At 40.4% G+C, this 26910-nt stretch overlaps 1 protein-coding gene across 2 annotated transcripts; it reads left to right on the plus strand.

The window, feature by feature from the left end:
- Positions 1–3095: 3095 nt before the first annotated feature.
- LOC311043291 (protein yippee-like 1) lies at positions 3096–26789 on the plus strand. 2 transcript variants are annotated; one of them, XM_084054482.1, is made up of 5 exons: positions 3096–3879; positions 10882–11166; positions 22947–22990; positions 24063–24171; positions 26084–26789. In XM_084054482.1, exons 2-5 carry the CDS (start codon positions 11050–11052, stop codon positions 26171–26173), a joined length of 360 nt encoding a protein of 119 aa, XP_083910608.1. In that variant the 5' UTR covers positions 3096–3879; positions 10882–11049; the 3' UTR covers positions 26174–26789. The 2 variants fall into 2 exon arrangements, with proteins under 2 accessions (XP_083910608.1, XP_083910607.1); XM_084054481.1 differs by lacking the exon at positions 3096–3879 and adding an exon at positions 6121–6334.
- Positions 26790–26910: the final 121 nt, after the last annotated feature.

Here is a 26910-nt window from a genome sequence, read left to right on the forward strand (position 1 = left end):
TCTCTTTGACGAAATGCACTTGCTTCTTCACTTCTCGGGATGAGACATTTCATCCAAGACCAGGTGCCTGCAGGGACTTGGCATGCCTGTAGATCAGTGGTTCTCAAACGATTTTAATTTCAAGGACCCCCATAGCGCGTTGAGAGTTGCAGACCTGTAAAGGTTCCATTTGGAACACCCTCAAGGAGGCCTGAGGGTCCCTGGACCCCACTTTGAGAACCACTGCTGTAGATAAATGGGGTGATGAGAACATTAAGGGCACTTGAAACCTTACTGGGATTCTGTTGTATGATAAGCTTCTGCCGAGTTCTTTGTGCGACCTGTCTGTTTTTGTGCCTTTTTTGATAGTCTTGATATCCAAGATTTGATGTGCAGCTTTTGTTTAGTCGGGTATCCATTGTAACTGCAGTATGCTCTAAAAAATGAACCACAATCAAATCGGGAGGGGTGGGGTTAGAGGTGGGGATCCTCCTTATCTTTCAGTTGTGTAATTGTAATGAGAATTTATTGCCACAGCTGTGTGATTTGTGACTGTACTGAAAAGATGAAAACTGAACATTTATATATTTGTGTTACCCTTTCCGAGACTTTTTTTTAAAAACTGTTTTTGTGCAAATATTTTTATTGTAAAATGAATGTTATGTTTCTAGCAGACGCTAATATTTGAGTTGTTTCCAATTTAACTACTTCTTGCTGTATGTTTTTGATCAGTATAACCTTTAATCGTGTAGTTGACTTTTCAGAAGGAATCAGTATATTGGTTGTATTATAAGGGGTTCTGTTTCACCTGCCATAGAATGGTTTAAATTGATTGGTCAGTTTAATGTTGCTGTTGTGTGAAGGATTTGACTTGAACGAAGCATTTCTTTGCTATGATTAAAGACTGACTGCCACTTTGAAACATCTTTTGCTTTTTGGTGGTTATTTTTTTTACTTTAACATAAATCTACTAGAAATGTAATTGTCATGCTAAAAGTGATAAACATTAGCCATCGTCATTTAACAGTATGTGGCTACAAAACATTCATTTGAAGAGCAGGCTTAAAATGAATGAAAATAATGACCTCAAATGAAATAAAGTATATAACAAAATATAGCTATTCCCAATAATTGCCCTTTTGAGGGGAGAATTAAAGATTTCCCAATGTCCTCCAAGAGGCAATTTGTGGTAAGCACAAAGTATAGACGCATAAAACAATAATCCAAGATCATCTACAGCATAGCAGGCACCACCAGTCCAGGCAGACATTTAAGTAGCCCACATGTCGACTGTATACCAACAATTTGTAATAAAAATAGTGAGTATACTGCACATCCCCTATGTATCCACCATGTATTTTACATCCTCTAGTAGCCTTAGTATTCCTCATCCTTATGTCACCCAAAGGTGACAGCACACTAACCTGTGGTGGCCAATAGATGTAAGCTCACCTACCCGTAGATATCTGCCCATAAGGAAATCCAAAATCCATGTAACTAGGTTTGAGTCCAGGCCAAACTGCTCTTTTAGATTCGCAGATTAGATTAATTTGAGCTCAAGTTTATGACAACTTCTAAATAAATATATATGTTACACTTCATACAAAGCAATGCAGCTGGAAGAGCTTTACACAGTCATGAAATAAAGATGGAAAAATACACATGTTGAAAAGAAATTAACAATTTAAAAATAAGAAGTATTTAAATTGCAATTGCATCGTTTATAGGATGTTAAAAGGAAGTATCGCAGTTTCATAGTTCAAAACGGCAAAAATGAATACTATGGGTCCAGCTAAAACCATTAATGGACACAAGGACTTCGTGGCGCAACGGTAGCGCGTCTGACTCCAGATCAGAAGGTTGCGGGTTCAAATCCCGTCGGGGTCATTCTTTATACAGATCTGGGAATCCACCTTTCAGGAGGCTGAAGGAGGAGGTAATTATCACTTCTTCCTCAGACAGGTGATTATGTCTAATAAACTACTCAAATCTATTCAATTCAACGGCAGGTAAACCAGCATCACATGTTGGATAGTTTCTGCTGTGTCCCGCAGAGGGCGTCCAAGTATCGCTATGTGGATTTAATAGCCTATATTTTGATTCTAGCTCGGTCGACAACATTTTAAACGTTTGGTTTGCGATATATGTGGCTCTGATTAACTCTTCATCTTCATACATCATACAGGGTAAAAATAACAATTTAAAAAATCTAACTTGTGATTGACAGCTAGACTAAATACCTTTATATCAAACAGCATTATGAACCCTTGTTGTGCTTTTCACAGTGGTGGAAAAAAGTACTCAGTTTTTTAAAGTAAAAGTATCAATACTGCAATGTAGAAATACCCTGTTAGTCCTGTCCTGCATTCAACATTTACTGTAAAGGTACACAAGTATTGGTATCAAATTATACTTTAATAGTACCAAAAGTAGAGTAGTATTTTCCCTTTTTTTTTCTCCACTGTGTTTTTGTTTACAACAGCTCCACTTGACCACGTGCTCACAATGCGCTCATACATGCGCAGTGGGTGTTTGGCAAGAAGCGGCACGTGTCTGCCTCGGTGGCGCGCATGACCAAAAACAAGCCAAGGTGTACGTGAGCGCGCTATCTCCAGCGTTGCCATGTCTGCTTATTATAAGCGACTTTTGGCTTGTTTTTATGTAAAGTTGCTTGTAAATAATTAAAAAATATTTTTGTATAGTTTTTTTTTGGCTTGTTTATAAAGCTTAGCTAAGATGTGCTTATTTTGGGCTTGCTGTGTAATGTTTTTTAAACCAGTGGTTCTCAAACATCTTCATGGCAAGGACCCCTAAATTAATATGTATTTGTCTGCGGACTGAAAATAGTTTGTGCCAGGGACCTGTGTGTTTTTTTTCCACGATTCTTCTGAAAATATCCGATCTACATGCACACATGAGCTTGTAGATCGGATATTTTCAAAAAGCCACTGGTATATAAAGTGCTGATGTGATGTGGCTTCTTTTGGGCTTGTTTTCATAGACCCGGTTGCTTATTTCTCTCACAACATCTGGCAACCTTGGCTATCTCTCCCAACAGTCTCCCTGAAGAGTGATTGGCTGCTTCGCTCGACATCAGAGGATTGATCGGACGCAACGACGGCTGTGTAACCAAGGCGACTCCATTCATGACAACAACAAGTTTGAAGAAGTTCGGACGTATATAATCGCGGTTCGGATAGGGCACCGGATCGGCATCGCATCATCACAGGGATCTGGATCCACGCGCGAACTGTTTGATGGCGTAAACAAGTACCAGCTGAGCTGTATATGTGTGACAGGTTTGATGTCGCACTGAGCGACAGAAGCCAGCCGTCCATCGCATCACAGCGCATTAAAGATCCCCTTCAAAGTGGGCCACGGGCAGGAACAAACAGCGTCATAGGCCGACGTGACGGGGGGGAGCATCATCATAAACATCAAACTGGTTGTTGAAATAGTGCCATGCAAATGCAAAACAGAAAAGGAATCCTGGTATCTCGTCGGAATTAAAGAGATAAAATAAAAATAAATAACATCAATCTGGTTTGCCTTTTAAACCTGCCCCGCATTTTTTTGTTTTTCCCCCCATGATTGTGAGATCGTTCTAGCATTTACACACTTTTTTTTTAGCCGATGGAACTGCTGGCACAGACAGAGACGATCCAGATCTGTTGGATGGAAACAGGCCTCCTGGTCCCGCTGCTGCTGTCGGAGGTTCTTGCGGTCCCTCTGGAGGAGAAGCTCATGTTGTTATGTTGGGAGACCTAACGGACCCATCGGCCATGGAGTCAACACAGTTCAAGTAGGGACGGTGACAGTCGTGTCCCCTGCAGGGCCCTTGGCCTGGATCCATCCCTGGAGAAAGTCCTTTCTCCACTTTCCCTCCACCTGCTGTTCTGAGTAAGATGTTTTTTCCCTTATTTATTTTAATAATAACTGACCAGTGGTCGTTACAAGTAGAAGTCCGGAATTCAAAATGTACTTGAGTAAAAGTACTAAAGTATTGGTATCAAAATGTACTTAAAGTACCAAAAGTAAAAGTACTAAAATGTTTGAAAATAGCAGATCTACAAGCTCACAGCGTGTCGCATCTTGTAGATCGGCTATTTTCAAATGTATAAAATAGGGCTAAAGTGGTTAATGTATGTTTTATAATATAATAATTGATAATTAAAGTAACTGCATTGTGTTCATGTTTTGTCTTCAATCACTGAGAGGAACAAAACGTTGTTGATGTTTGCTTCCATATGATCTACTCTAGTCAGTGGTGGAAAAAGTACTCCATTGTTTTACTTAAAAGTATCAATACTGCAATGTAGAAATACCATGTTGCAAGTAAGAGTCCGGAATTCAAAATGTACTTAAAGTACCAAAAGTAGAAAGTATTCATTATGCAGAATGTCCAATTTCACAAGTTGCATACAAATCTTTTCCACAAAGTAACACATGTTTTCAAATAATTGTAGTGGAGTAAAAGTAGGCTACAATATTTGCCTCTGAGATGTAGTAGTGGAGTAGAAGTAGGCTAAAAGTACTGACATTTGGAAATACAAGTAAAGTAAAAACATAAATACCCCTAAGTACAGTACTTGAGTACTTAGTTCCTTCACACCACTGCTGAGAACAAAGCGCTGTTGATGTCTCCTTCCATAATATGTGGGTCTAGGTCTCCATCCACTGCCACGTGAACTGATGGTAAACACAGACACGCTGTGTCCTCAGTCACACCTCACACCAATGTGGAGGAAGTGTTTTGGTTCAATGTTTGTTTTTGTCCCGAATGGTCCTTTTGTTATGCAACTTAACATCATTACATACGACGATCTATTCTAATGCATTGTCGAGTTTGTTTTCCTGAAGGAAATAATAATGTAATGATAATCCTCGACACATTTTGCACGATGATGTCCATGATGCAGTAGTCTGGTCAAAACATAGCCTCGGATATTTGCATATCATGGATATGAAAGTAAAAGTCAGACTATCAAATACATCTATGATAGTCTCGATCCAAGGCTAGTCAAAACACATAGAGAATGTGGCCTGGGGGGTTTAATAATGAATACCTTTTGATTTTTTTTTTTTTAAATAGGAGAAAATAATGCACCACACAAAATTCCATGGATGAAATGACGGTAACCGTGGGAACAATGTCAATACTGTTGCGATCTGTGAAGCACCAATGACTTCATATGTCATCAGGTTATTCACCTTTGTTTGAACGCATTGGTTGTTCTGACTTGTCAAAAAAAGATAGATGGCACGTGTAAATCGTTCAGAAAAACAATTACACCGAAACAGTCCTTCTGCCATTGATTGATTTAGTAGCGTAACATAAAGAACTATTGGTTATAAGCTACTTTCTAGTAGTAATGGAAAAACAAGTCCATATCACACAAATAACAATTGATGCGTCGTACAACGGTGTCGTATACAGCATTAAAGCAGTGGTGTAAAGTAACTAAGTACATGTACAGTACTTGAGTATTTTTTATACTTTTTGAACTTGTGAAATAGAACATTCTGCACAATGAGTACTGAGTACTTCTTCCATCACTGCCCTTGTATTTATTTACACATCCGGGCCCCAGACCGCCCCCCCCCCCCTCGCGTGTCGTCTCTGAAACCCTGCACAGCCATTGGTCGGTGGAAGTGTCAGTCAGGAAATGTTGCCATGTCCGCTTATTATAAGCGACTTTGGGGTTGTTATTATGCTTGTAAATATCTGTAGAGTTGCTACTTTTTGGGCTTGTTTTTAAAGTGTAGTTACTTATTTTGGGCTTATCCTTTCCTAATGTTGTTTTAACCAGTGGTTCTTAAACATTTTCATGTTAAGGACCCCCAAATTAATAGGCCTATGTGTTTGTCCATGGACCCCCCCATCTAAAAGTATTTTGTGACCCCTGTAACAGATTTTTGTTGTTTAAATGTTTTTTTTTTAATGTCTAAATGTTTGACTTTTTCCCCCGAGATATGTTTTTGTAGATCTGCTATTTTCGCTTCTTTTGGGCTTGTTTTCATATACCTGGCTTGCTTATATCTCTCACACAATCTGGCAACGCTGCAGTCGGGGGCTGTGGCTCCGCCCACACCACGGTGACGTTTCTGTATCAAAGTAACCAGGCCAGTCTATCACGAACACAAAAGAAACAACAAAGAAAGACAGTAGAAGAAATGAGAGTCATCAACACCACCATAAGGACAGAAGTTGACCGTCCAGTGACAGCAACACGCATGGACCCGATCAGAAGTCACCAACACTGAGGACAACACTAGATCCTTGCTATGAAATTAAGCATTGATTTAATGAACCTCACCAGCAGACTGTTTATTTTGATCCACTCGGATTCAGGTGGTGAGTAGATTACTTCTTCAGAACCAAGAGATGTGTTGCTCAGTAAGCTATAGAACCCAGTGTTTATCAACAATAACAATATCTTCAACTGTCCCTGGAAAAAAAACAACGTTGATCTCCTGAAGTTGACGTCGTGTTCTTTGTTTAAATAATGTTCTGATCTGATCAGAAGTGCATGCCTTCCATTCACGTCCGTTTTAATTTGCCATTACTGTATACATATAGGCACTGTGTCAAGGTTGTCGCTTGCCGAAAAAGAAAAAAAAAATCGCACATCTGCAAACTATATATGGCTTTGTAGATCTTTTTCTTTTCGGCGAGCGACACCGTCGTACGACGGAGTGGCTATAAATAAACGAGGGTTTACTGGGTTGAGGGACTATGTACGGACTTGTCACCGTTAAATGGGTAATTAGAAGGTAATTAGATGAAAGGAAACGAGATTGTCAACATTGTGTCTTTGTTGTTGTTGTCGCTGTGAGGACATGTGAGAGAGTGTCTTTGTCTGGAGGTCTCTCTCTCTCTCTCTCTTCTCTTCCTGTAGTGCTGCTCAGTCACCACCGAGACGCACGCGGTGCTGCCTTCTCTTTGTTTTGACTGTGTGAGCTCAGATCTGTGACAATAACACAGCGTTTTTCTTGGAAAAGAAAAAGCCTATACTTGGTGTGCTGAGCGGATCCAGGATAGGTGGGCACTAGGGACATCTGGGCACCTCGATGCAAAATTTGTTATTTTGTCCAAAATGCTTAAAAGATGTATATAATATTTGAACAATGGTCTTAAGTACTGTAAAGTATACATGATGTGAACATGCACCGTTGCCTACATCATTATCAGACGAAAATGTTCTTGTTTATGCCCCCAAATGACTGGATATACAGGTTTTGTAGCAATTGAAGAAACATTAGACCTTAATTGTCCAATGTTTAAGCATGTTCTAATCATGTATACTTTACTTAACTTAAAAACATTTGCCAAATATATATATATATTTTTTTACAATTTTGGACAAAATAGCCAATTTTACATCGCGGTGCCCAGGTGTCCCTAGTGCCCCCCCTTACATCAAATATTTGCCCCAAAAATAGCTGATCTACACATCGATGCATTGTGAGCTTGTAGATTGGCAATTTTTTGGTGAATGTTCCCCACAGAAGGGTTCAAGTGGTTAATCTGCAGCGGAATAAAGATCATTTTCACTTACAAATGTGTAATATGACATTAATGCAAAAAAATAAAAAATCTAATTGCAGGGTTTGACTTGTTGCCAATGAGGCTGTTGTACGATGTGCCATCTATCTCCCAAGTCAAGTAACGTGATCTCATTATCTCTCATTTAATGACTCCTTTGTACAACGCTGTCGCTTGCTGACAAGACTTGTTCTACAACTGAATAGACCAGCAGAGAGTTACATGCATCACTCATCCTGTCACTTAGAGTGTGTGTGTGTGTGTGTGTGTGTGTGTGTGTGTGTGTGTGTGTGTGTGTGTGTGTGTGTGTGTGTGTGTGTGTGTGTGTGTGTGTGTGCGTGCGCGTGTGCGCAGAAGGGGGGCATCATTATTGTGTTTTGTTGTTCTTTTCTTATTTTTCCACGTGTGATTCTGACAATTTCATTTCCAGAATGTCCACAAATTAGACCATTTAACATTAACATTTTAAGTTCGGTGATACTTGCCCCAAAATACAAACTAACAAGCGCATGGTCAGCTTGTAGATCAGATTGGGCAATCTTTTGGGCAAGCGACACTGTTGTACTAAGGAGTATAGTCAGTGAACGTCACGGCTGCTTCCTGTTGAGTTGCGGAAGCTTCTTTGTTTGCCTGACTAGACTGTCTGACTGCCCCCCCCCCCTTCTGACTTCTCTCTCTCTCGCTCTCTCTCTCTTTCTCTCCCTGACTGCCCCCCCCCCTTCTGACTTCTCTCTCCCTCTGTCGCTCTCTCTCTCTTTCTCTCTCTGACTGCCCCCCCCTTCTGACTTCTCTCCCTCTCTGTCACTCTCTCTTTCTCTCTCTGACTGCCCCCCCCCTTCTGACTTCTCTCTGTCTTTGTCTCTCTCTCTCTCTCTCTGACTGCCCCCCCTTCTGACTTCTCTCTCTGTCTCTCTCTCTCTCTCTCTCTCTCTCTCTCTCTCTCTCTCTCTCTCCCTGCTCTTCCTGTTCCAACACGTTGCTCTCTTTTGAAACTTTATTCTCTCTGCGTTGCAGTGGCTGTTCATATTTACTAGTAGTATACAAATACAGGCCTTGTTGAGTATAGCTGAATAATCTTAATCCATGTCCCACGTTCACGTGTTATGAGACGTCCACTCTACATCAACATTGCTGTCAAGTTGTTGATTTGATTTACAATCTCAAGAGTACTCAAAGAGTGAGATGGTTAGTCTCTCACAACAACCTGGCCACTTCCTCCCCTTCAACACATTTTGGTTGTCTGTCACCTCAAAAAAAGGCTTCAGAATTGAGTAATTTATATCAATAGTCTTTCATTGCCTCCAAAGTGACAGAAGAACATCCATGATCCTCCAGAAAATTAATTTGTCGTCGGAATTAGCCACAACTTGAGAAGGACACTCCGCGGAGCGCATATCTCCCCAGGCTGGGTTGCCTAGCCAGGGCTGTGTAAGTCATGGGTTGCAGCCGTCAGGATGGGGAGGAGATAGCATTTCTACGACTTGCAGCTTTCCGTATTTGTGGCACCCCCTGTTGGCTGAAGTGAAAGTGCTTGTGGAGGTGCGCGCTAGAGATCGCTCAACATGATTTATCACTCAACATGCGATTCCAGTTTGGTGTGTTGATTGGATGTTGTATCCATGATGTATATATATTTTTGTAAGAAAAGTTTGATGCAGATCAAACATCATGGAATATCAAAACCCTGTTTGATAGTCAATGTCACATATATTTCATGAAATCATTAATTTGGTGAATTTACTTAATTTGGTGGTGGGGGGGTCATGTTGTTGCAACAAACAATGACATTTGTGGTGCCTCCTATGGGTCACACACACACACACACACACACACACACACACACACACACACACACACACACACACACACACACACACACACACACACACACACACACACACATTGATAATGGGTAAACACACACAAACAACTGATACAACAAATTAATTTGCTATCCCTCTTCAATCCAATACAAATATGATTTAATTCAGATGTGCAGCTCCAATCAGGAAGTGCCAGGCAGCTTGGCTTGCAATTAAAAAATAGCTAGTGATGTTAGAATTACTTCTTTCTGATTGGAAAAAACGGAAATTGGAAAATGACTATTCCCCATCCGTATTATATTTTCCTAAAGGCTATAAATATTACGTGATGCACATGACAATTAGCATTTCATATACAGGAGAGACAAATCCCATTTCAATATGCATGACAAAGATGTATTTTCATGTCATGAATCAAGTTATGACAACAGATTTCATTCGTCTGGTTTGTTTGAGATAACTTGGAGACATTTTATCTTACATAAGTAATTAAAGTCTGTGGTAAAGGTTAAACCAATACTTCACCATGTATTGATCTTATTAGTTAATTGCACTGAATTTCCCTTAGATCAATTTAGGTCTACTGGACCATACCCGGTCGGCGCAGCGCATCCGTGGGGGGATATGCGCACATGATCTGGCAACCCCGGAGCCAGTTCGTCCCATAGCTGGGCAGGCCCGTAACCATGGCGCCATTGTTTGACACATAAACGCTAATAAGAAGCTGAGATTTGATGAAATGAAAAACGGGCTTCACAGTTGCGTTCAGATGGTAATGGTCAATGGCTGTGTGCAAAATCAGAGCAATTGGTCCAGCCACTGAGGAGAAACGGGTAGCTTCACCTACTCACTCACTCACCTACTCACTCACTCACCTACTCACTCACTCACTCACCACTACAGACGGACAGAGGTTACTAGAATTATAGTAGGATTCGTCTGGTTTGTTTGAGATAACTTGGAGACATTTTATCTTACATAAGTAATTCAAGTCTGTGGTAAAGGTTAAACCAATACTTCACCATGTATTGATCTTTTTAGTTAATTGCACTGAATTTCCCTTAGATCAATTTAGGTCTACTAGACCATACCCGGTCGGCGCAGCGCATCCGTGGGGGGATATGCGCACATGATCTGGCAACCTGGGAGCCAGTTCGTCCCATAGCTGGGCAGGCCCGTAACCATGGCGCCATTGTTTGACACATAAACGCTAATAAGAAGCTGAGATTTGATGAAATTGAAAAACGGGCTTCACAGTTGCGTTCAGATGGTAATGGTCAATGGCTGTGTGCAAAATCAGAGCAATTGGTCCAGCCACTGAGGAGAAACGGGTAGCTTCACCTACTCACTCACTCACCTACTCACTCACTCACTCACCACTACAGACGGACAGAGGTTACTAGAATTATAGTAGGATATGTCTATCTATCTGACTGTCTGTCTGTCCGAAAGGAATATAATGAATGCTAGAAATAATGAAAGCAGATTGGGCATGCTTCTCACCATGTCCTCCTCCCCCTCCCCTCCCCACAGGTTTGATTTTCTCCCGTGGTGTCTGTGTGGAGTGCGCCACACACCCACTTCACAACAACGACGGCTCTTGCTTGCATCTTCCAGTGCTTCTTCTGTCAGCAAGTCCAGCAGAGCTGCAACTCTTCCAGTGCCAGCCCTGACGCCAGCGAGGAGCCCTGCCCAACTGACATGGTGAAGATGACCAAATCAAAGACCTTCCAGGCTTACCTGCCTACCTGCCACCGCACCTACAGCTGCATCCACTGTCGAGCACATCTGGCCAATCACGATGAGCTCATCTCAAAGGTATGGCGACGTTACACACCAGTTGTTCTCAAACGTCTCTTTCTTTTTTCAAGGAACCACCATACCGTAACTCTCAGAGTTACAGACAGTGGTGGAAAAAGTACTCAAATGTTTTACTTAAGTAAAAGTATCAATACTGCAATGTAGAAGTACTCTGTTACTGTACTGTCTGTTATGTGAAAGTCCAAAATTCAAAATGTAAAAGGTGTAAAGGTACAAAAGTATTGGCATCAAAATATACTTAAAGTACCAAAAGTAAAAGTACGAAAATGTTTGAAAATAGCAGATCTACAAGCTCGATGCGACGCGTTGTGAGCTTGTAGATCGGCTATTTTCAAATAGCCTAGGTACAAAATAGGGCTAAAGTGGTTCATGTATGTTCTATAATATAATCATTTATATCTGCAAAGTAACTAGTAACTAAAGTTTTCAAATAATTGTAGTGGAGTAAAAGTACAATATTTGCCTCTGAGATGTAGTGGAGTAGAAGTCAAAGTACTGAAAATTGGAAATACTCCAGTAAGTAAAAAATACCTCACATTTGCACTTAAGTACAGTACTTGAGTAAATGTACTTAGTTACTTTACACCACTGGTTACAGATCTGTAAGGGTCCATTTGGAACCCTCTCAAGGAACCCTGAGGGCCCCTGGACCCCACTGTCATACACTGTACAATCCCGAGTGTCCGTTTAACTCTGAGAATGTACAAATGTAACCCTTGTACACTCTTGAGGTACAAATGGTAATCGCTGAGAAGTTTACTGTGCAATGTGTTTGATCAAATGCAGAAAATGTGTCATTTCGCTCCACCCTGTTTATCCCATAATTTTGCGACCAAAAGAGAAAATGCACCCATAAAACTCATGGTATTCTTGTTGTCTTGAACAAGTTAAGTTATGAATGTTTATGCATGTGGAGTAGTGTTTCAAGGCTTTTAACAAAAGAACAAAGATTATTATTATTATTAATGTAATTATCACTCAATTAAAATAAAAAAAAATAAAAAAGTATTGGTCTCCACCAGCTTTAACTATAGCTAGTATATTTGGAGTGTTATTGAGCTGTATAAATAGATTCAAACACTCCTGTTTATTTTGACAACGTCGGGTCTTTTGGACATTGCGGTTTCCATTTCAGGTCTCTTTATTTTGGTCTTAGGATATCAACTCCAAAGGAGGTATTGAGTTTATCCGCACATAGGGGGAGCAGACTCCAGCGTGATATCAAAATAAACATGCTCATTCTCCCACAAAAGACTGTATTTAGCATGTTGTACTTTATTGAACCACCCAAAGCATTCTTACATTTGATCTTAATGTGTACTCTTCCTTTTTAAGTGTTTTTTTGTGACACACAGAGAGTGACCAATTAAGATAAATGAATTAAGTCTTGTTGGGTATAATTTATGTTGCCTGTTTAACCACTCATACCCTAGCATCCCTATTCCGGGTGGCGAACATCCGGTGAAAATAGCAGATGTATAAGCTCACAACGTGTCACAACGTGTCGTGAGCTCATAGATTGGCTATTTCCAGCAACGATATTTAGTGTAGAGTGAGCCTTGTAAAGAGCCCTTGGGAATACGGTCTTTAGTATAAGTATAGGGTTTAAAGACTTTAATTCCTACAACCAATAATTTCCATAATTACCTTGGAGTTTTATGTATTTGTGAGGTTTCATCTGTAAAGCCTGATTTATGCCTAAAAAATAGCCGATCTACAAGCTCACAACGCAGTGATGCATTGTGAGCTTGGAGACTGCCTATTTTCTGCAAGTTGCAGCGACAATGACGTATAATAAATGAAGCATAATACAAAGCAGAAGAGCGAAACCAACCAAAGCAGCACAAAGACAGTGCAGCATTTCACCCCATATAAGAATGCAAATCACACTGCATGTCTCTTTGTCAAGAGAAAGTCATAGAAAACACCATCTTGCCCACAAGAAACGTCCTCACAAACTATTCAATCAACTTGTGTGGAAATGTCACAAAAAGTTTTAAAAATAAATCGTAGCTTCCAGGTACATACAAATCTAATCTGATATGGCTAGGCTATGCCTACTCTACTAGTTAGAGTAGGCAGCCAAAGCATGTCAACCAACAGTCATTTGATTAAAGTAATACAAACTGAAGGGACCAGCATGGTAAGACCAGTCCTCTAGTCCCGTGGTTCTCAACCTGTGGGTCTGGACCCCCAGGGGGGTCCCCACATGATTTTGGGGGGTCCTCAGATGACAATTTAAGGACTTTTAAGACCCTTTTAATACCTAAAAGAAAAAGACCAACAAACCATACTATAAAAACTGAAAATAGCCGATCCACAATCTTGTAGGTCTGCTTTTAAAAAAATGTTTATCTGTGGAACCGAGTCAAACTAAATGTCCTCAACTCCTACAATTCTAAGTGCTTGTCAGGGTGGGGGGGTCCCCAGTTCAAAATAAGATTATTTTGGGGGGTCCACAGCCTGAAAAGGTTGAGAACCACTGCATACAGCTGTACACTGTGCTGCACAGGCTTATGAAATAATCTCATATTTTGACGGCACTGGCAGTATTGCACTCTATGGCAGGAAACTGAGGACATGCGAATGACATGCTCAGAATTGGTAAGCTTAGGGTTTAAGTGGTTAAACTCCGTTTGCATCTCGCAACTTGGGAGTGTTGGGAGACCTCACAGGTTGTTGTTCCGCCTGCGGAGCTGTCTGCACTCTGCAGACAGACTAACAGCCTGCAGAGATGGACATAATGTCTGCTCTCTCTCTCTCTGCTTCCACTTTTTCTTTTTGAGCAGTTGTGTACTGTAGCAGTTACGCTAATTATGATTTGAGAAAAGTCTGGATGTAACTATTTTAGAAATAGTCAGTGTGTCTCATTTGGTCTAAGTGAGTGAGTTGTCTTAATTTACTTGATTCACATTTAACCCAATGTTGTATCATTGTGTGACTGACTACACAAAAGCAGTTATAGGTCAGCATGTACAAAAACGTGGATTTGTTCATTATCATTTAGAATGATCAACATTTTAGATCATTGGTTCTCATCGTCGGGTCCAGGGACCACCAGCAGCCCAAATGGACTCTTACGGGTATGTAACTCAGAGTCAGTGAACAAATGGAACCAAATGGACCGGTAAGGGTCCATTTGGTTCCATTTGTACACTCTCTGAGTTAAACTGACACTGATGGCGCAGTGGTAAAGTCCCTGCCCATCATCACCAGGGAGGTTGTGGGTTCGAATCCACCATGGGGCATCCGGCTTTGTCGTGAATACATTTTTGAAGTACATTTACTTTACTTCCATTTTTTAAATACTTAACTACAGTCATTTTACAGCTTTAGTTACTAGTTACTTTGTAGATTTTTTGATTATTAATTCAAAACATGCATTAACCAATTAAGACCTATTTTATATTTAAGCTCACATGTAGAGGCTATTTGTGCAATGTTTTGACATATTTACAAATATTATATTATTAACATAATACAATATTAACAGAGTATTTCTATCTTGTGGTATTGCTACTTTTACTGAAGGTAACATTGGAGTACTTCTCCCACCACTGTGTTTATGTTAGCCATATAAGTGGATAAATGATGTTATGCTGAGAGGTTCCCCAGACAGCTGTATCCAGGCACCAGCGTTCGCCAAAGTAACCACATCAACACATCGGTATCACTGAGAATGTATTTCTTTACATAATGTTTCACCTTTATGATTAATGATACGGTCAATATGACTAACCTACTATTATTGTCATCATTACCTGGGTGAGCTCTCCAATGCAACCTATAAACCCCTCAAGATATCAATGTATAGTGAATAAACATGCAATATTAATTTAAAGTTTAACCACATGTTGTGGGGGCGAACATTGAGCGAAGAAATCTACAGATCTACAAGCTCACAATGTGTTTGTGAGCTTGTAGATTGGCTGTTTCCGGCAAAGAGATTTGGTGTAGAGGGGGAAAAGGATCTGACCTACTGTAGTATAGAGCCCTGGGAGTCAAGTGGTTCAGTTTAAGTGGTTAAACATACAGTAGGTAAACACAATTGCAGAGGTATATTTAAATTGAATCTTTGGTCACAGCTGCACCTTTATATTATTATTATTATTAATAATAATAATTTTGATGTATGTTTATGTAAAAAAAGATGTAAGAGATGATGATATATAATCATCTCTTAAATATTTTTTTCTTTTCATAAATGAATACCCTATTTTATACTTTGTTGTATGACAGTGTCTTATAAAAGTAGTCTACTAGCTCACAGCCTAGAATGACATGCCCAAAGGATTTAAGTCTGTCTGTGGATTTTATAAATATTTAATCAATGAGAAGTATTAGCAAGAGCTTGTGACAAATAATAACTTCATGACATAAGATTTCCACCCGACAGGAGCAGTATGCATGCTATTTTACGTTGACTGACTCTTTGTGATATTGTCAGATAAGATGCTGGAGAGATACCATAGCAACAGTTGCTAGCATTGGACAGTCAACAATTGGGGGGTGGGGCTTAGCAATGGGTCTTTTATCAGGCTTAGTGATCTTAGTTGTAGGTTTGGAAGACCTTATTCCATGATTTATGTTTGAAATTGATATGTTTGGGAAGATTAGGAAAGAGCAACTGCTCAACTGCACAACTGCCTCTGCTAGCAAAAACATAAAAACTAAGCTCAGCTCTCTATAAGTTACATAATATGTAACAGTAACATTAATTTACAACTGCATACAGTACTTTGTGTTTACGTCAAGGCGCCAGTGCAGGTCACAATGGGAGAAGCTAAAAAAAGCTGTTGACATTAAGACAATGTTCACCAGGGTTCCTCTAAACTGCCATTGGAATGCTGTGGAACCAGTGACACCAGTGAGCTTCACACTGAGAAATACATTTTCACACAGTAGCAAATATGTATTTGCCTTTTTCATGCATTGATGCGGCTCCTTTCTACCAGAAGATAGAGACAGAGAAAGTTCTGTCACGCTTTGATCTCGCCGCAAAGCGGGCTGCTATGGGCCATAGTTCCAAACTTTGGAACTTCCTCATTGACATGGACAGCATTTCCGCAGTGCATTCTTACAATGGGAATCTATGCTAGTTCCATCACTCTCATACTAGATCACACTGCTTTCTACGTATGTATCCAGCCACGCTTGTATTCAACATCAGAATGCTAGTGATATTTCTACTTTCTGATGTGGTTTGCCTGTGGATAATGATGATGGAATGCTGTTAACCTGTGTTCCAGTTTTGAAATCATGTAGAATTCTACCAGAATTTCATAAATTGTTGTGGTTGTATAATGGTATAAGGAAAGATATTTGACACAAATGCTCTTTAATCAACCATTTTGCAGACTGGTACTGGTATTTTTAGCACACTAAATGATGTTTATTGACCTAATGTAGCAGTCTGTTAGAAGTGTTTGCATACGCACTATAAATAATGAATACTAGACTAGTAGCTAGTAGGTGGTGGGACCGTAGCCAGTCTTGTCAGACAAAGATGGTGAAGGTCGTTACTTGCCAAAAAATTATGTTTCATGACCCTTATGGACAATCAGTGTCACCTCCTTAAAATGTGCATGCTGAATGATTATCAAACTGTGGAGTAGTATAATTCTACTACGGCCCATCTGCATTTACCTCAGTGAGAAAATGTGACACCTGTTTCTTTACAGGACTACTGTAAATATATAACACTAGATGTTCTGGCCGCTATGCAACCGTCACACCTTTCGGTTTCAAGTGGTCCCCATGTTTGGGACATAATCCAAGAAAGACAAACGATGTGTCCCTAAATGTGATATTTCGCGCTCGCTAGCGTTGTGAAAGTAACATGATGTTTCATCTTTCATGTTCAGTTTTTGGACAATTCACACCTGTTGACATTGAAACGCAAAGGCTACATAAGCCTAATCTAATATAGGATATATCTTTATGGGCCTACTGCAAATGTAAAGCATGTCTCTTTACAGGCCTGCTGTAAATGTTAAATATGAATGTTGGGTTTTGTTGCCTTCTTTATTGGGCTAATGCCATGAGGTCACTCTTGACAAATGAGCTCATTAGCCTAAATCATCCACTTACATAGCAAATTGGATTTCCATGGACTGTCTCTTTCTCCACTACATACCAAATGATAAACCTTTGATGAATAAAAGAGAAGAAACGTCCGCACACAGCTGCAGCTCTGAGAAAAGTTTCCTGTGAGATGACACGCAAGTTTCATCAGGGGCCAATGCATGAATATTTTGCGCCGATAAAGCAACACCATTCTTATTCGGAATTAGGTCGACTTATAAAAGTCATCAACCTGTATAAATGAGGCATCAACTATATGAATAGTTTGATGCGAAATATTTGCTGATGTATTTTAATCACGCTCCCAGTGAAAAGGACCTTTTTTAATGTGAAAATGCAAATTCAAAGCAGATCTGATTTAAAGCAGCAAATGGTCAGATGTGCAAGGATCGTGGTTTTAGCCGCGGTTGCTGCGGATAACCGCAGTTAGGGTGGATTTGGGTCAATCAAATATAATAATTAATTAATATTGGATAAACCGTGGGTGAAATACATATTAATAATGAAATAATGGGTTGGATGGCGGATGGATAATGAACATGTACACGCAGATTTGGGTGACGAAAAACCCCATCCGCGCATCTCTACTGGCCACCATGCTGTTGTGACAGGGGACCCCCTGGGGTTTATCCTCTGTCCCTCCTTTCCCCCCCTACACCGAATCTCTTCAGCCCAGAATAGGGATGCTAGGTTTCATGTGGTTAAAAGCATCATTATCTATTATGAGCATTATCACAAAGGATTGCAGATCTATTTATAAGCTCTGTATTGTCTGCCACACCTCCTTGGCATTTGTGAGTCCGGTGTGCAAGGCAGCATCGCCAAGGCCTCAGCATCAACTCTTCTAAGCCGATTATGTTACTTAGGAGAAGATGACACCTTAGTCTGGGGTTTTCCACTACATGCTGCCAAGCGTCGGTCGCCCAGTCCACATTTGATTCGTATCGCATATGATATTTGTTAGGTGGTGCCTCCTTTTATTAATATTTGTTTGTAATTTACTGTATATGGTGCAGCTATCGCATTGAGCATGAAGAAGAAAAATGAAGGGGCGAAAAAAATGATATTATAGATATCAATTGATATTATAGTTGTATGTCATAAGTGATGTCTTTTCCTGGTTTTACTAACTTAAAGGAGCACATCACGAATTTCCAACCTCATCTACATATAATTGGTCCTCCTCACTACTGCTCAATAAAAGATGCCACAAGTCTACTCACGGTGGGGTGTGGACAGTTCAAAAACCTGCCTACCAATGACATCATCGATTGGGATTCCAACCTAATAGAAACTACGGCCTTTCTCTTCCTGGAAGGTTAGCATGCTGAAATAGAAGCCATTATCCTTGACATTAATAAAAAATAAAAATCTTGTTTAAAATGACCAAACCTGCATACTGATGATGTCATTGGTAGGCAGGTTTCTGAACTGTCCACAGCCGTCCTCCGAGTCACAGAGTGAGTAGACGTAAATGGTACCGTCTTATAATGAGCGCTAGTGTTAGCCGACCTACAAGCTTGTAGCCCTGATTTTCTGCCCAGAGAAGCAGTTTGAGTCATTGAGTTGTCATGAGCCAGAGGTATACAACTCTGTCCCCTCTAAGACAGTGTAGCAAGGCTTCTAGGGATGCCTGAAAGATTAGCCCACTTAACACTTGGCAGAGGTGGGTAATGTGGCACAGCACCTCAGCCCCGCCCCCTTCCAATCTTAAACCAGGAACAGCATACATACAGGAAGACCATGAAAAAGCCAAACAAACTAGAAGCCTGAGGGCAATGTGAATGATTTGAAGTCAAACTCTAGGAAAGACATTGAAACTACATCGTACATACTCCAGTGTAAAACTGCAATCCTTAAGATTTAAGTCGGTACAGGGATTCGAACACAGGTCTCTCGCGTAGGAGAGACACTTAAGACGGAACTCCCGTTTGGTGCAGGGGAAATACTGTTCTCAACAGAAGAGTAGGGAGATGACCTCCAACCACTGCAAATGTACTTAATATTCTAACGTGTTCTACAATACAAATTGGTCAAAATAATGTTTCATTCACACACAAAAAAAGTTCCGGATTGCAGCTTTAATTAACTGAGATGGACGTAAATGGACCCAGGGTCCATTTATACTCAGTTACAGGAATACTGAGGAAATGTCAAAGTGAGAACCAGACATTTGAGTTACTTCTATTCCAATTTGCTACATGCAGTAGTCTGCACAAGGAGAATTTTGGCTATGGCTTTGCTTGCTTATAGGGCAGGGGTCTTCAACGTTTTTCAGGCCAAGGACCACCTAGCTGAGAGAGAGAGATGAAACAGGGACCCCCACTACATATTGTATAAAATTGTGATTAAACGTTTTCATAGATTTCATAGATAGCTTCATAGACTTGTTTAACATGTTGGATTCATGTTAATGTATATTTTCAGACCACTTCACCGTCAATATTTGGTGAACTTCACCTTCAACTATGTACTTGGTCTGCTCTTTTCACCCTCTACACCAAACCTCTTTGCCGAAAATAACCGATCTACAAGGTCAGCTTGTAGATCTGCTATTTCTGGCTAAAGTCCTCAGAATGGGAATCACACAAAGATTTGGTGGCCCCCCTGTAGTAAGTCTGAGGACCCCCTAGGGGTCCCGGACCCCCTGTTGAAGACCTCTGCTTTAGGGTATATATTAACATCATGACTTTGTTTTGCCCATCATAATGGTGAAAAGTTTGGTCATTGGAATAACCATAGAATAGACCATAGAATGCAACCATAGAATGCAACAGATATATGATGATCTAGTCACAAAAAATCTTTTAAACTAAATCGGCTATTACGTCATTGGGAATTTTAAATGGAGTACTTTAGTACATGAAGAAACTACTTAGTTAGGACACATAGAACAAGAGGTTTTCCTCAAGGTAATTCCATCTAGCTTCTAGATTGCTATTATCAGTGAAGGTAGGAGAAATCCCCGTTCAGAAAACATGGCTTTGAAAAGCAATTCTTAAACCAAAGTGGATCTGTGTATCATTCTCTGTGGTGAAGGGATTTCAAAGATTTTGCAGCTTAGAATGGATTTGTAGTTTATGTTTTTTTGGCCAAAGACGTTGCTTGCTTATATTGCTTTGAGCAGGGTACCGTTCTGTTCCATACTATGTGGTCAAGAGGATTTTAGGGGATTTTGAGATTTGTCTTGAGATAATTCCTTGAAAACGAGCATTACAACAAGTTTAGCAAAATACTTATGTCGTGAATTTCATTATGGCTCACAGTTACAGTTCAAAATCTTAAATGCATATTAAAGTATAAAATTAAGCTAAACGCCCTGAGGGTGGTTTCTACAATGCAGAATGTTTGTCTCTGAAACTGCCTTCATCATACACCTTAATAACCCATTAAGACTGGGAACGCTTCTGTGTCATTTAAAATTTCTTTGGCTATTCAAAAAATAGCAGATATACAAGCTCATAGCGCGGCACTCGAGCTTGTAGATCTGCTATTCTTTTTTTTTTTAAAGCAAACATTTTAACTCAAATCTTTGCTTCTGGGGGGTCCCTGGAACAAAATATTTTGAGATGGGGGGGGTCAAATACATATCATTTTGGGGGTCCTTGAAATGAAAAAGTTTGAGAACCACTGATATAGCAACATAGTTTTTTTCAAAAAACTGTTAGGATTTAGAAGACATTTTGTAGAATGGGCCACAGGTCTTAATAGGTTAAATAAGTCTCCAATCTTTCCGACAGGATTGTATATGGGCCTGTACAGTCTTTATGTTGTGAGTGTATAGTGGTCTACGCTGAGCCTTAACTGCTCTGGAGAGAACAACACTGGCAAATTAAAAATAGACTGTGGGAAACAGATAAGGGCAGAGCAAGGGAGGGAAGTCCTTTTAGCCAGTGGTTAAATTGATAGCTCAGCTTAACCCAAGTGGACCACAGATATGACTCCCGCCCCTCGTGACACAGAGACCCCCACCACCTCAGCCACCGCCACCATACACACAATTGTGTGGGTGAACTTGATATCAACTCCACAGTGACTGACCTAGTTCCCTTGCTCCCAAATGAAGGTCATTTTCTCTTGTTTCGTCTGCGCTGCGCTGTGCTTTGCATGCTCTGTGTTTAAGCCAGACTGACATATCGGCCATTTGTTTTGACGTTTTTGGCGATATTAGTATCTGTAATTAATTATGCAGCCGGTTTGTCCCGGTTTTTAACCTTTAATGTTAAGTATATTCAACTTTTAAATGAACATTTAATATACTTGTTTTTATTAATTTGTTTGCTTATACGTTAAATGTTCTGAAATAGAAACTTTAATCAAATTGATTTTTAAAAAATGCACTTTTTGAAAAGAAATCGGTCAAAAAACGGTAATCGGTGGGTCTAGGACTCTCAAAAATCAGGATCTACTCTGTATCAAAGACAAAATGTAAAATGTTATTCTTGCGAGTGAGAGGGAAAAGGGGATGATGGTACATTTCAGTTGTGGTACATGAAGCTGCTTTGAATTTGCGCCGTGGGGAGGTGGTGGTTGTGGTCAGTCAGGGCAGCTGGTGGTCCAGTTAGGCAGCGCCCTTAACCACAGCCTTATCTATGGCACTCAATTTGCAATGGAAAAAAGCAAAGCCCAATGGAGCCTGTCTGTCTCACTGTGCTAGCCAAGAATGACGGCCCCACAGAAACGGGATGACAGGCTTATGTCCTTACCCCCTATGGGAGCGTTGCACTGCTACATATACAGTACACATTCATTTTAAACATGCACATAGACATACTGGCAGGGGCCTGAAGCAGCATTTAGAATGTCAGTGCAAGGTTGGTAGCTATTCTAACTACTGTGACCAAACATTTCCTGGAAACAAGGGCAAAACCCAGCTCCATTTTACGACAATGATTTAACTGTACTATGATAATTCTATTTACACAGCAGTATTTGTGTTTGCAAAGTTCACACTAAAACAATTCACATAAAATTGGAATAAAATGAAACTAATTAAATTGTTAGGGGAGAACTGGTACATGGGCCTACCAAAATCCCCTTGCCTGTTAGCCTGCTAAAATCGCATTTCATTTGATTTCAGCTGAAAAATGCAATTTCCGCGACCTGGGTGGTTTACCAGGCTACTTGCCTGTATGGTAACATGCAGCTAATAGCCTCATTATGTATTAGCCATATTGCATAACACAATCAATCTGACATGGGACTGTTGGCATTGAGTTAAAGCACAGCAGACGGTAATCTGTTGAACAGTGGTGTCTAATGGTTCCACGGTGGTTTGGTCACAGCTCACTGCTCACTGATATAATGTTTAAGGTTAATTTAAGCTTTAGCACATATTATTATTATATTACATAATACATACATGATATTATATATATTTCGGAATGGTTACGTCATTTCAGAGTATAGTGGTGCCATGTGCGTGTGCTGTTGTTTCCTACTCTAACCTGACGAAGACCAGTAGAAATAAATGTTTCTCATGCCTTATTCCTTCGGCCCAGTCAAACTGCTCTGTAGGAACTCCTGACAGTAAGAGAACAAGTATGTGCACTTCAGCTACTGGGAGAAAAGCACCCGAGGGCTTTTGACAGCTGACATGCCTCCATTCTGTGTGCACTCGCCGTTTTGACTTTAAGTTCTCGTCACCTGACATGCTTTTTCATTTTTTCCCCTTTTTCCTTTCTCTTTTTCAGTCGTTTCAAGGCAGCCAAGGACGGGCCTATCTCTTTAACTCTGTGTAAGTATGACGAGCCCCTGAATTCAAAAGATTCAGTAAAGCCGCAGCTTGTTTAGGAAATATTGTAGTAAAATCCAGAGGGTTACTTTAACTCTGTGTTAAATTAACACTCGCCCACTAACTGAAAATAGCATCTGTGTGTGTGTGTGTGTGTGTGTGTGTGTGTGTGTGTGTGTGTGTGTGTGTGTGTGTGTGTGTGTGTGTGTGTGTGTGTGTGTGTGTGTGTGTGTGTGTGTGTGTGTGTGTGTGTGTGTGTGTGTGTGTGTGTGTGTGTGTGTGTGAAATGTCCCCACAAGTATAGCAGCATTTGAGAAACAGACATTGTGAGGACCATTTTCCTGGTCCTCACAAGAGAAATGTTGGTTTTATGGTTAAAGTTATTATAATTTGGATTAGGCTTTTAGATTTTTTTTTAAGGATTGCACCATGGCACTTACCTATATGTGCTGAGTTGGTAACTATTTAAGATGAATTGCATGTCATACATATTGGGTTTTTTAAATGTTTGTTTATGCTGTGTTTTAGCTTTGGTCTTTTTATGTTTCTTAGATAGGCTTGGTGTTTTATGTTGCACTGTAAGTGACTGAGGGGGAACGGTATTTCATATTCTTTATGTATGTAAGTACATGGGGAAAGTGACAAATAAAGTGATTCTGATTGTGTTGTGCGGCGATGTCACATACCGGAAAATAGCCGATCTACAAGCTCACAACGCGTCGCAGCACATAAATCTGCTATTTTCCGGCTATGTCAGCTATTCTCTATGGCAGTGGTTCTCAAACTTTAACATTTCAAGGACCCCCCTCAACTCTGACAGTATACAAATGGAACCAAATGGACCCGTTAGGGTCCATTTGGTTCCATTTGTATACTGTCAGAGTTACAGACTTGCAAGGGTCATTTTAGAACCCCCTCAAAGGACCCTGAGAGTCCACGGAACCCGCTTTGAGAACCACTGTTCTATGGCGTCCTAAAATTCTGACGGCCTCACCAGTATAGTTACACTAACCTGTGTGTGTGTGTGTGTGTGTGTGTGTGTGTGTGTGTGTGTGTGTGTGTGTTTGTCTTGCAGTGTCAATGTGGGCTGTGGGCCAGCAGAGGAGCGGGTTCTCCTCACAGGCTTACATGCTGTGGCTGACATCTACTGTGAAAACTGTAAAACCACCCTCGGCTGGAAATACGTAAGCCGCTTGAACTCCAACCACTTAAGCTGCATATCGTCGCTGTTGTGCAGAAACCTCTTATCTCCATGTTTCTTTCTTAGTTTTTTTGTTGTTGTTGTAAATTGATGCCCTACTTTGTGTAGGTAGCGAAAATTGCTATTCTACAAGCTCACAATGCTTCGCACTGTGACGCGTGTTGAGCTTGTAGATCTGCTATTTTTTTGCTATTTTTTAAATATTTTCTAAGTTAAAGTGGTTAAGTGTATCTGTGCGTTTAAAAAGTATTAACAAGAGCTGGTAACTAAATTCAAATAGATCTACATTGAAACATTTTTTTTCCATTTCCTTAAAAGTTACAGTTTTGGACATACAAGGTTTCCACCTGACAAAGACGATATACTACTGTATATAAAATAGCCGATGTACAAGCTTGTGAGCCTGTAGATATGCTATTCTTGCTATTTTTGATGTTTGTTTTGGTATTTTTTGCCTATAATGACATGCCCAAAATAGGGATGCCAGGTTGAAAGAGGTTAAGACTTGCCCTTAATGTTTCTCCTTTACTTTGGACGTACCCTTTTTTAAAACAGTAGGTCAAACAAAGGTTCAAAAGGTTCAAAAAGTGCCCATTAAAGTTCCAATGACAGTTTGCACTTTTGAGATTTGTATTTAACCAAGAAGTTTTAGCTCTTGGTGCATAAGATAATTACAGCTCACAGAGATTGGCTCCAGACTGCTAGGCTAGTACCTCTGAGAGGTTGCAGTGATTAAATGTCAGGATGTTTTGAAGGGGCTTGTCCTGGTAATTGTCTGAAAGGACTAAAGGAAAGTGACTCGATAAAAAGAAAAGAGAGCAACTCACTGAAAGCCCCTCCAAGTGACCTAAAAAAAAAAGACATTCTTTGTCAGGCAAAGTAGGAGAAACTATAAACCAAAAGAGAAGCTAATTATTCAGTTTGATCCCTGTGCTAATGAATCACACACTAGCTAACACCTTATGTTGTTTAACCCATTGATACCTGGAACGCTTCTGTGTCACTTTAGATGTCTTTGGCTATTCAAAAATAGCAGATATACAAGCTCATAGCGCGGCACCGAGTGCCGCGCTATGAGCTTGTAGATCTGCTATTTTTGAAAAATCTTGAAAACATTTTTTTTATTTTTTTTTCCAAAAGATTTTATGATTTAGATTTTTTTTAAAGAGTGGCCTCAGGTCTTAACACATTAACCGCCAAGAACGTAGTCCTACGGTCCGTTAAATCCAACTGTTAAGCGCCGAAACCGATATTTTCCCGATATCAATTTTTATGCTAATATCGGCCGATAATATCGGGAGGCCGATAAAATCGGACATCCCTACTTTGTTTAGTCAGTGTAGTTTTTCCTCCTCGCATTTCCCATGTTAACATAAACGGTCAGAACTCAAACATGGCGGCTCCGTTTGACTCGCGGTCTGGACTAAAAGACGAAGCAACATGTGGAGGTTGTTTACAAACAGTGGATCGCGCAATCTAAAGGATTTTAACGGGGCCTATGGCGACTTGAAAAAAACAAAAAACAACAATAAAACCTTGGCAGTGGTGAGTACATTATGAGATTAGCCCTTGGCGGTGGATGTGTTAATGGGCTAGTATTGATTGGTGGTGAATGTGATTGGTGTTCCCTTTTTCAGATGGACTCTTTCAATCTTAGAGAGTGGAATTGCTATGTTAGACTTTCATAATTCATATGGAATTGGCAAATCTATATCCATATACTGTTATAATATGAATCTTCAGGGAACCACCAGTAGGCTGGCAACTGCAAGATGCAGTTATATCGTATCAGTATGTCGTTGCTCATTTGTTATGCAAAGTGTAATGAGTTGATCAGTTGATCGTCTCATAAATAATTTTAAAGAGGTTTCTTGTTTGTTTTTGTTCTTTTGCAGGAGCACGCTTTTGAGAGCAGTCAGAAATACAAAGAAGGCAAGTTCATAATTGAGCTGGCACACATGATCAAGGACAACGGATGGGAGTGACTTAATAGTCGCTCTCACTTTTTCAGACTTTTCAGTGCTCTATATTGAACTCCGTGGAGCAACCATCATCGACAACCGCACCCACCCACCCACCCATCACCCACCACCCCGATTTCACGTGCACACACACACCCACCCACCTGCTCATTGTGAAACAGAATGGAACCGGAATGGAACCGTGACATAACAGACTATTGTAAGAAAGAGCGACGCGGAAGATCGTGCCACCGCAACCCTCGTGTTAACCTTGAAGATCCTGTACTCTCCTCAAGCTGGGGAGCTTTGGGTTCGACTTTGGCTCTTTCCCCACTAACAAGTGCTTGCCGACATGGCAGCCACTGTGCAAAAGGAAATAGACTTGAGTCAGAAGATGTTCTTGTTTTCTTCCCCTGCCTCACCCCTCCTCCTCCTCACATGTGATATGAGGCAGAGGATTGCATTTTTATTTTATATTTCCTTTTGTTTTTTATTAAACCGTGGCGTTAAGTTTTCTTTTGATGGCTGATGGATGTTACTGGTTAGCATTTATTTTCCCCTGTCAGTCCTGTCATGGTTTTTGGTCCGTTAGTGGAGCATGCTTTTTTTTATGAAAAATGTTTATTTGCTTTTCTGTCCAAATGGGTTTGTGGGGGAAGGGGGAGTTGGGGTGGGGGGTTCAATCATGTAGCAGCGTCATGCTTTTTAAGCGGTGGTGAGGGCGGTATTTGCAGTGGCGTGGGATTTTTGTACCCGTTATG

Source organism: Gymnoscopelus microlampas (genome assembly GCF_963454915.1).
Source record: "Gymnoscopelus microlampas genome assembly, chromosome: 4".
Classification (NCBI taxonomy): Eukaryota; Metazoa; Chordata; class Actinopteri; order Myctophiformes; family Myctophidae; genus Gymnoscopelus; species Gymnoscopelus microlampas.